Consider the following 12,269-nt stretch of genomic DNA (forward strand, 5'->3'; position numbering starts at 1 on the left):
TTTGTGAAGTGATTCTGACAAAATCTGTTTTGACAACATACAATGAGACAATGATTCACTGATATGGCTGTAATGTTGAGCAACCTGACACTGTAAGCAGATGTACATCTCAATATGTATCTAGAAAAGTCAGTTCCGAATATTATCTAATGAATGTGAACCTTCAGTAACAAAAAGTATATGTTTAAACAAAACCACTGATGTCACATACATACATTATGGTCAGTATGACTAACGTGGTTGAGATTTTCCTGGAGACAAGTACATAACCATCCTCATTGGTAAATATATGGTTGGAACTAATTATGAGAACGACAAATTACAAATATATAGCAATGCTATATAGATTCAAGATTGTTAGCATGACAAAGCAGCTTACCACTGTAAGGAGACGCTGAATGTGATTTGACGGTAGTCTATGAACGTGCTCATTGGATGTAGAGAGGCTGAGCATGAACCAACTCCAATCAGTGATGGGTAACTTTCTCTTAGGAACTATTCGAATGAGAAAAAAAATATTTTCCCTGGTCAGTATTCAGATTCGAGATGTTTGGGTATAAATAACTTGCAAGAAATTATTTTCTATTGTCAGTGGATAAATTCTAGAGATATCTGAATAAATAAATTCTATAGATTTAGATCAAACATAATGTAAAAAGCTTATAATTGAACAAATGTCAGACCCTAGTCGCAATGTAACAGCTTGTAGTAGACAAGAAGACATTGTTTGTAGAGATGATGATTTCACTGGCACAGATTTCCAAAAAAAGCAAAGGTATTTATCCAGAGGTGTGTGTGTGTAACCCATGCTTTCTGACAAGAAAGTTTAGAAATCTATATATATAATATATTAAATTACAAATTCCCATTTAAAATCAAATATAGAAGTTCTAAATATCAAATACTCTCTTGACTGTTATGTATGTAGTATTTGTGAAGTTTGTTACTTGCCTATTTGGGCGATTCTCATTTTTTTCTATCTTGTCATTTACTAAATGCATAACATTGGTCCGATAAAACAATTAAATTGAGTCCTGAAAATCAATGCTGCATGTACATCTGTTTGTTTGCACCTGGGAACAAGCAAAACATCTAACAACGAATAGGCGTGTTTTTTTATCATTCCAGAGATTGAATGCGATATACAATTAGCTCCAGAAAATAGTCTGCCTATTGTAGCGTTGGCTAGTCGACCTGGTTGTGGCAACACATGGACGAGACATTTACTTGAATTGGCCACTGGAATATACACTGGGAGTGTGTATCGTAACATGATGTTGTTCCGGAATGGTAAGTAATGTAAACTGACTTTAGTTTGCCACTGTAAGATGATATTATTGATGCCTAATTTGTTATATTATTTTCCTTAAGGTAATGTGAAAAGTTTTGCCAAATTCACATGGTTGGGGATTGACAACCTATAGAATGGCAGAGGTAAAGTTAAAACCTTGGACTAGGGATGCATGACATGCACTGCTCTCCATATATTTTCAGACCCAGTATTCAATGATTGATATATTGTGCCTAGGTTGATGAAAGCAAATATTTTGCATTGAGTTCTGCATGCATTTCAATATCTCAAAGAGTGTGGTGTGGTCATCTGAAATGCTTTACATATTAGTTGTCCAAGGCCTATATAGCAATGTTTGCATGTCCAGTCTATCTGCACAGTGATTAATACAAGTTATTCAAATTCAATATGCCATTTGTACATCTTGTACGACGCCTCCCCTATAGCACTGATGCTTGACGCTATTTGGATATTAAAAACTTTTTAAATTGGATCTTCTGATTCTGACAATCATTGAACGTTTATTAGCGCGCTACTATAAACCCCTACACATTTGAAAACTTCGATATATGCAATATTTTTTTCTAGATATTATAGATCACATAAGTATAATGAGCATATGTGCCGCATCTTTTGTACAAACCTTTATTGCACTTGCCGCATTTTCTATCTGCATAGTTGTTGATAGTACATTTGTTCATATTAATGAAATAATTCATTAATGAACTGGTCACAAAGTAAAATTTAACACATATTCTCATAAGCGATTTCCTTTCATAATGCATTGTTCAATCAGTATAGAACACATACCGGAGCCTCCCCCTTCGTTATGATACATAGCAGAATATGAACAGATTAATAACTGTGACTAAAACAGCTTTAAATTTGAAATCAAGATTTTCAGTACAAAACTGCATTACATTTAATTGTAGTTATATAAAGCCCTAATACGATGTCAAAACACAATCGAATTACCACTACAATTCTCTAAACTAATACATGCACAATATTTATTCCTATGTAGCACTTTTCTACGTGTTTTATAGTTTACATAAATAAATGATAACTTTTAATAAAAAAAGTTATTGATTTGTTTAAGCATGTGGGAAATTCAAGCAACAATACCCAACTACAATCCAAACAATCAATGTCAAAAGGCAATATTTACAAATCCAAGAACACACAGGGGACACACAAACAAAACAAACAACACACTGTCAAATCGGTGAGAGAGATACATGGACCTCAAGGTACAAACCAAGAGGTGGTGTCAGGTGTTTCGAAAAGAGTGAGCACATTCTGTTCCACATGTGGCGCCCGCCATATAACTCTCTGAGTCACAATCGTGAATTTTTAGGTCATCCTCGTGCAAGACAATTGACATCCAGCGCTTCTATTACCATCTGTTTCATAGAAACATGATACACAGGGAAGGCTCACAGGGGCCAGTGTAAACATATATAGTTTACCAGGTGCTTCGTTTTCCATCTTTGCTATCAGGTTTCTTCCGCTAGTTTACGTTGTTACAGCTTACTTTCATATTTCACATTTTGGATGTAAAACAAACGGTAAGACTGAGTATACAATACGATGCACTCAGATGACGTCATAACATATATTTTAAAAATAGTAGATCAGGTTAAAATAGTGCAAATGCGTTTTATACGCAAAGGCTTCAAATGGCATCTCATACATCCAAAAAGGATATCTAACACAGTTCATTGGAATAGATTTGCATTTCAGTTTTATTTCTCAAACATTTAATAATGATAATGAGAGAAAAAATAAAAGAAGTGTAAAACATAGTTTGTTGTTAAACGAGACATTCTTTAATTACATTTACTATTGACCCTTTGTGTTTGAATAGGAAGAGAAATATGTTTGGCAGATTTTATAGGCACCTAAGTAATTACAATCCATAGACTATATATATTTAAAAAGTGAAAGAAACAAGTTTCCAATCGGCCGTCTGATAATACAAATGATTATGTTATGCACTATTTTCAGGTTTTCGTGGCGAGACAGAAAACCACATAAACGGAAGAACTGTTGTTGTCAAGACACATAAGTATGACGAAAAGCATATAGATGTATTTGAAAAAGCAGTTGTATTGCTTAGAAACCCGTACAGTTCTTTCCTAGCAGAGTTCAACCGAGAAAAGCGAATGAGACAAGAAACGCACCAGTCGAATCATTTTTTGGAGAAGGTATGTTATATTTCTAGTGAATGCAATATTTTATTATAAAGTGGTTTGTGTTATCTAATGTTAGAAGACCAACAATACAGGGTTGTTTTAAGCGCTTTCATATGCACCTTCGGCACTATCATTGAGTAAATGACAGGTTTGAAAATTTTGCACACAGTAGTTAGGTAAGTTTAGGAGCTGGGTTCACATGTTTATTGCAAATCACATAAATATGAATAATATCATATTTGAACAATGCATTTCTGAGGTTGGTTAAAATATCGCCAGTACTGGGTTATTCAACAATTGTTTTTCATCATTCCCCAATATAGAAATGGGCGTATCTATATACTTGTTGTGTCATTATTGAGTGTGTAATAAACTTCTTATTTGGGTAGACCCCAGTATAATACCATTTCAGTCAACAATCAACCAATGATCAGACATGAAGTTCACGATATAATAACTCTTTATTAATACCGGGTTGATGAAAGCATCATCTCGCAAGACAATCATAGCGTCAGACAACCTAAATACAAGATTAATAACCCTTAAATAGGCCATGGCTCGTAAACCATAAGGGGGTTGGCTTTCAGTTGAGAAAGCCAATGAAAAATTACTAAATGGTATGTTCTAACTGCCCTATGCCATACTAGAGCTACTATGACTGTGTGACTTCAAGTAAACCCTGGTTAATCAACTTGACTCTTAATGAGAGATTTATGAGTTCCTGTAGGAAGTCCAAGTATTCTAAAATAAATAGAACCCCATATGTTTCCTGGCCTGTATTCTCTGGGGGGGGGTTCACATTTCTCTCATTAAACTGTGTGTGACCAACGCCCATGCATGGACTTGCACTTAATACTGCTTAATATTCAGCTCTGAAAAATATCATGACAAAGTGATAAATTCAGGTTTTGAGCGCTCGGGGACCTAACATGCGTTTTTATTTTCTAAATTATTTATACATTGTTTTGTTTTTGTCTACGTTTTGATCATTAAACAATTTTTGAAGGTTTAAACCGAAATAGTTTCCTGAAATAGTGTAAATTATGTAGTAGTTCGCATTTGAACTTTCCCGAACAACTGTACAACACAACACAACATAAGAAAATCATACTCCTTGTGCGGATTTTACATACACTTGTATTGGATTGATCACAACACTCACATAAACAGTTCGATTACTGTTCTGCCAAATAATACTTTTTTTTATTATTTATGCATAGTCTTGAAGTGTGTTTGTACTTTTAAGTATGCCACTAGTATCAGGGCTCTGAAATTAACACATTTTTAAACCTTGCATCTGTAACTGTAATCTCTTTTTTCACGGGCTGTTCTATGTAATAGTCATTGAAATAAGATGCTTAGGCCAACTGTTTACTTATCTGCTAATGTTTGTCAACACATATATATATATGTATCATAATATTAAATGTATATATATTTGCTTATTTGTAGGCTGGTTGAAATACGTCAACACTCAAGTTAAATGTTATCAAACATTTGCAATAAATTGGTTAAAAAGCAACATGTCGATACTGGTAGTCCAATATGAGGATATACAAATCAATTTACTCCATGAAGTGGACAGAATGGTTAAATTTTTAAACTTTAGCTCAAGTCATTTGAGAACTGATTGCATTCTAGCAGACGCTACGGGTAAATTCAAACGTTCAAAAAATGATAAATTGCATCTGAATATAGATCCATTCACTAGTAAAATGCACAATGCAATAGATGATCTAATATTAAAAACGAATTCACTGCTCAAAAGAAGAGGCTTTCCACTGATACACACAAATGTTACTGCCTCTTTACTATTGTAAAGATGGCGATTGTATAATTGTTCAGGGAAAATTAACAATATCAACTTCAACCGCCATTATAAAGAACAGACATTGCTCATAATAATATATCAATCTGCAACATACGGTTTGTAAATAAGTTTGTACAATATGAACATGTCATAGAAACTATATTTTATCAATATATTTTGTTTTATTGCTATTGTTTGTAAAATCTGCACAGTATAATTAACATAGCATCTCTAAGAATCTGATTACAAAATACACTACAAAATATTTGTTTCACTCAGTTGATTGTAACACTAAGGTGATGCCACATGACTGACATCATAATCACAAGTTATAAAAGAGTTTTTTCTTGTTTGTTCACTATTCCGGGAGAGTGACCCCTGGTAATTTTAACGTATCATCAACTGTCGAAATTAACCAAATAGTTATCTGACATAAGATTGAAAGAACATAAGTAAAACTCTATTCTAAAATATTGATATTCATTCACTAATGCCAATATATAATAACTATTATAAGATTAATATAGCGAATAGTTTTTGACATCATGTAGACATTAGTATGTATACGACTTATTGTTAGTTTGATTATGTGTTTTCAGAAAAGGTATTTATTAAAGTGGTTGGAAAACATATGTGCATGTTCCATTAGTGAACCGCTATAATATTTGTTTATTTTATAATAGTTTTTCCATCTCTATTTTTATCGTATTAATGTTTGCTAAACAATGATATTGATTGCTGCTTGGAAATTATCTTATCAGTTTATTTGATACTCCGTATGTAGGTAACGTGGATAGACGATGAGATTTGTTTGTAGGAGCAACTTTAGAGTTCAGAACTAAAATGACCCATATTTACACAAATCTGGTTCCGGCCACATGTGTTAACAGAAAAAAATTATAAAGCGAGGACTTATGTTTGGCTATCAGTTTCATGTAATAAGCTAAATTCTGTTAACAAAATAGAGAATCTGACATGACTCTTGGGCAAAAAGACTAATAAAAATAAAGGTGGGTCTATAAATAAACTATAGAGGGCACAATACGTAAACAACAATAAAAAAATAATATTTAATTACTCCAAAACAAAACAAAACAATGACAACAACTTACTGTATTCATGGGGACGCTATAAAATAAACGTACACTAACTGTTCACAATAACTGTACACTGATTACTCACAATATGTGTATAATATCTTATATATGTTCTCATATGGGTTTTCATATATGTTTTCATAGAGCCGTTTGAATGTATGCATCTTAAAAATACTAACTGGAAATGAAGTAAATCTTTGCCTAAACGATGGCCTTGCTATAACATTACTAAATAGAAATTAAGGAACTATAAACAAAATAACTAACTGAAATGTACAAATGTTCTAACAAAAAGTCGGAAAACTAACAAAGTCAGGAAAGCAAGGACTGAGGCCCGGTTACCAATAGCCCAGGTGACAGGTATGATTGGCGTTAACAAATCACTAAAAAGTGATCACAAAAAAAAAACATCACTCTCACTGGATGAATTGCCTATTTGTGTTGTTTTTTATATACTGAGTGGAAGAGCTATTCTGTGGAATATGCAGAGATAGACTTGAAAGCTTTAATTGCTGTATGGATGTCATGCACTAGCATAACATGGAACACAGACGCAATTTGCAATGACATTGATAAATGGACGAAGGATATAATATAGTAATATCATGATTCTAGTTATAAAAGAGATGAACTCAGGAAAGTAGTGGTAGATCTCAGGGAAAGAGAATGTATACATGTATTGATTCCATACCAAATGCAATACAATGTAGTTTAATTCAGTCCACTTTTTGAGAAAACTGGTTGTCTACTTAAGTTTGTGGTACCTGTTTAAGCTCAAGGATGTTATGTTTGGTGTAATAGCAGATGTACATTTTTTCTTCTTGTTGGTGGACTGACTTAATCTGCTCAGCTCCAAAGGAAACAAGTAAATTTTCTCCTTTCAAGTTGTACTCTGCTGTTGGCAGTTAGTAAACATAGTTGTTTAATGCCGTCTGAGTGCATATGGCCTCAGTGATATTCCCATCTGGGCACTTAAAAGACATTGTGTCTTTGAAGGCTATGGTCATCATGTCAGACCTCTGTGATATATGATGATGAATGGTTGGTTGGGAACTGAGGGAGTATGACTTGTGCACATCTGCATGCGGAACTGTAAATCTTTATAGCAAATAGCATGCCAGAAATAAATATGGCGACAAAGGTCACATGCTCGCTCATGTGTTTTTTAATGAATATTGGTAAGCACATACCACAGGTGCTACATGATCGGGTTGGGAGATCCTAGACCCTCAACAATTAGTGCAATCGAGCTTTTCCGGATTTTACAAAATCCAAAATGGCGACTGAATGACATCATATATCGAAAATCGGAAACGTTGACGTTTTAGAGAATTGCATATAGATTGAGTCTGTAAAGTTTCAGGTCAAGTGGGCAACCCATCTTCGAGAAGAAGAGTTTTAAATTTAAAAAAAAAAACGGCAGAATAACAGACAATACAATAGCAAAAGGTTGTTGATGCTGCCACACGACTGCTGGACTGCTTTGGAGCTGAACTGCAATGCACGACACTTACATGAATGTCAATTGAACATTTACAGTAACTATAGCACATAGTTATGTCTCCCTCTTCAGTAGGATACACTGTATCAAAAAACATCGCTTGATTCGATGTTACTACATTAATATTGTTCATATATACCAGTCAAATCATGAAAACATTGTTCAAATGCAAAAGAAGATAGCAGTTTCGCAAGAGTGAAACACTTCTAAAATACACAAAGAAGAGAAAAATAGAAAAGAATGAAGTGTGTCTCTTTTCACGTGATGTTTAAATATTCAACTAAAAATGAAAAAAATATACCCATGAACTCCTTTGTTTGCCATGTTCTCTCTGTTCTTCCTTTATGTTTCATAATGTGTTCTGTAAGAGGAATATTTTGTTAACAATGAAAAAGATGATAGATAATACCTAATTGTCATATTAGGAAAAACAAAAATAGTTATGTAATTTATCGTAATAAATTCGTGTTACTTCTTTTAAACCCTAGCCCAATAGCTTTGATATTCTCTCAGATTTGTTCATTTTACTTCTCGTGTTGCTAATTGAATTGTTGAGCCAAAACCAGGTTACTTGTGGAAAAACTGCATTCTGTGTTGTAGATGACTTGACTTGGCTACCACATTGTTACCGAGACAGCAGAACTCTTCCGACCACCATGTCGTTTGTATGTTATAGTGTTTTATGATTATTACGAGATTCCATATGCGTAAACACCTTTATACTTTTCTTATCTGATACGTTTTGTTGTTTTATTTTCAATATTTTTTGTGTTGTCCCTAATATATGCCTTGACACAATAAGTATAAACAACACGTGTCTGACACAACCCTGAGTGTACTAAAGACGTAATTTAGACATGGAAACTGAAAATTAAATTTATATGTGGGGTGTTTTTGGGTGTTTATCTGATTGAAATTTACCCGCTAATATTTTCCTCTAGGTGATGATGCATAACGAGGCAGCATGACAGCAAATCACATGTTCGCAATGGCAATATTGTGAGTTCAAACCGTAGAAAAACATTTCGCATGTCTTATTTACAGTTTTACAAAACAAGGCCGTGAAAGTAGACAGCTGAGGATATAGGAGAAAAGTATCTAAAGCATTCCGGCTCTCAGACGAACCATACCGTGGTCCCGATAATCTTGACCGCCAATGATTAATTTCAAATATAGTTCTTGCATGTATAGGATAGTGTGTATTGTATATTTCAGATAAAATTGCCGCATTTCCAGCATTTGCTTAATTTGATAATTGATGAGGCTGTAATTAGTGTTCATGAGTGCGGAGGGAGATTAACTAACAATATTTACATAATAGCAAATTACCAAGTCGAGTATAATGCGCTCTCATGTGTAAGTCGCAAATCACTGGATGTTACTTGTAACGTTTGTGTAATTGAACTAATCTAACACTTTGTAAAGCTCTACTCTAGATAGGTTCGTGCTGAAAAGTCTGAATATTGAACTTAACTTATAGTATGGTGAGAGACAGCTGTTGAACTCAACTGTTCAACACTTAAGGCACATAATATTGGCAGTAAATGCAATCACTCACTTTTAAGGCTCTATTCCACGAACAGGTACGTGATCGTGTGACCAATACTCTAAATAGGAAGCTCGTAATACCGTTTATGAGGAAAAATATTACAGTGAATTGACATTTTTGTTTTAAATTAGTTTCCGTAAAACACAGTAAAACATTGTTTATATCCATGGCTATATAACTTATAAATACATAAATCCGATGACTGTTTTATTTTCTACAGGCGCTGTATTTATTTTATTTCCGGGTGATATGGTAATTGTTGAAAACAATCCAATCCATTGCAAACACTGCAATCAAATCCTAATAGAATTCTTGGACAAGCAGAACATTCAATATGTGTTTGCTTAACTGAATAACCATTTTACTGGATTTTAACGCGGCCGATTATGTATTCATGATCAGGTATTTAAAAACCATATTCAAATTATCCGCTTCCAGTGATAATACATAAAACAATTTTGAATTTCCCATTTTCTCTTTTTCGTTGTATTAAAGCGGCATAATGTCAACGAAGAAATGTTGAATATAGACTTGCACTGAAACAGTAAATGGAACGTGGAGTTCAAGTTTATATTGTTTATTTGATCAACTCGATTTAGTGTATATAGTTTTATTAGATTAAATGTATTAGGCATTCCAGCAGTCGTTTATGTAGACTCATTTCAGCACCAATAAAATTATAATGTCACTATTCAATCTCTGAACGCATTGTTTCCCACTGTACACAAGTGATATAAAAATACATCTAGTCGAGCCGGCGGTGAAAACAGCGAGGTACTAAGATCAGAACGAACAAAACCAGGCGTTCCGGGTCACCACCCTTCAGTTGTCAACAAGCGAAAAGGGATTGGAATTGTGTGACACTGTGTCGATGTCACATCGCTTTAAGATAATTGTTAGTATTCCCCTAACTTCGTAAATAATAGGCCACTATACATTCATACATACTTTCAAATGAAAGACAAAGAGGCCAACTCAATACACACGATTTAAATATTGTGAATAAAACTAGGTCTGCGTAAGTAGGTGTCGTATTTACTACTATTACGAGTGTGTCTTGATGATTGCAATAGCAGTTCTTAAATGCGACCAACTTCCTTCACTATAACATATTTCCTCAATTATAATGTTGCGGACCCACAGGAACATTGGTACGGAGCTACAAACGAAAAGCCGTGATAATTTTTTTTTGCTCACTGTTAGGGAATTCATTTTGGTACTATACATTTCAACTGCAGCAAAGAAAAAAGGAATACTCTGGGCAAATGGTGTGAAATAACTGACTGCTTCACAGTAATATACCTTTTAATTGGTTTATTGAACAACGGTAGTCATCTGTAAAAAGGGAATTATGTTGTCCTCTGTCGGATTACTATTAGGGCTGTCATCGAGTTTTCCCTTCCCACCTTGGTACAAACTGTCATCGTTTACATTGGTTTCTTCCGTGGGTTTAAGTTCCAAGATACAGAGTTGACTCCATTCAGTATAGCTTGGTCTCTGTGGGTTAGATTCTCCTACTACCAGCAACATTTATGAAGCGAATGAAACATTTAAATCGTAATCGTAAATGGTGCACTACTAGGACGTATATGACTGGCAGGTCATTTGAACCCGACTCCAGTATTTGTGCTAGAAAATAGAAAATTTAAGTTAGTTTGATAGCTGACTAAAGCACTGACACACTTACAATGACATAAACAAATTGACGAATTTTAAGAAAATACTCGTAAAATTGTAATTGTTCAAATGATTTAACATAAAGCCAATCAGACGTGTTAATTATTCAAATAAGCATCGGAATTATTAAGCATTATTAACGACATCAATAATGCGACTGACACCTTTAACTTTCGACTGTTCGCTGACGATACAAACCTGTTTAAATTCCTGAAAAGCCAGACTGTTGACCTCGACATAATACATGAAGACTTCAACAAAGTTGTGAAATGGTGCAAGGCCAACAAACTTAAAATTAGTGTGCAAAAAACAAATTATATGATTTTGAAAACACCCCAACGCCATATTAATGTGGAAGGAAAAAAAGATATAGATGGTAAAAGGGTAGAGGATGCTTCGTTACAACATATTTGGGTGTAACCATCGACCCATCCCTGACATGGAAATCTCATATTGAAAAAATAAGTAAAATAATCAGTTCAAAAGTTGGTATTATATCACGTATTTGACATTACGTGCCAAAATCTATCCTCCTCAAGTTATACAATAGTTTAATTCTCTCGCACCTAACATATTGTATTGAAATTTGGAAACATACTTACCCCACTTTACTTGAACCAATTCTACGTTTACAAAAAAAACTTGTACGACTATGATTATAACGTTTTAATAAAAAAAGTATAATATAACTTCCTGAAGTGAAGGAAACTCAACCCGTAAACAATTAACAAAAACAATTTTCAGTGACGCAATTAGGGTGAGTTATTCTCCCAGAGTGGGGGCAGAGGCGGTTGCCCCCTCGAAAAATCAAGCTGAAACCTATTGTGTCAGCACAATTTGCCCCTCAAAATGAAGGAAATAGCGTTTCAGAGGGCCTAGATTTTAACATTTTTAAGGGGAAGCATGCCCGGACCCCCTAGTAAGTGACCTAGTAAGTCACCTCGTTGGTGAGAAAATCTCGCCTCAATCCCCCAACCTCCGGGCAAAAGTTCGTGCCGCCGCCTCTGTTGTTTATCATGCATGTCGTGTTGTCATGCACACAATCGGCGCATTTGTATAGTGTTAACATTGCATACGCTTAAGGTAAGGAGTTGTTTATGGCATGCTGACCGCTTATCATATAATCCTGTAAGATTCGAGGCTCTCAAT

At 34.3% G+C, this 12,269-nt stretch overlaps 1 protein-coding gene across 1 annotated transcript; it reads left to right on the top strand.

Moving 5' to 3' along the window:
* Window positions 1-674: 674 nt before the first annotated feature.
* LOC146735489 (sialate:O-sulfotransferase 2-like) lies at window positions 675-5,306 on the top strand. Its single transcript, XM_085505878.1, has 5 exons — window positions 675-789; window positions 1,129-1,290; window positions 3,299-3,498; window positions 4,134-4,209; window positions 4,939-5,306. The coding sequence occupies exons 1-5, from the start codon at window positions 675-677 to the stop codon at window positions 5,304-5,306; spliced, it is 921 nt and encodes a 306-aa protein (XP_085362004.1).
* Window positions 5,307-12,269: the final 6,963 nt, after the last annotated feature.

Source organism: Saccoglossus kowalevskii, chromosome 12 (genome assembly GCF_978046115.1).
Source record: "Saccoglossus kowalevskii chromosome 12, keSacKowa6.1, whole genome shotgun sequence".
Lineage (NCBI taxonomy): Eukaryota > Metazoa > Hemichordata > Enteropneusta > Harrimaniidae > Saccoglossus > Saccoglossus kowalevskii.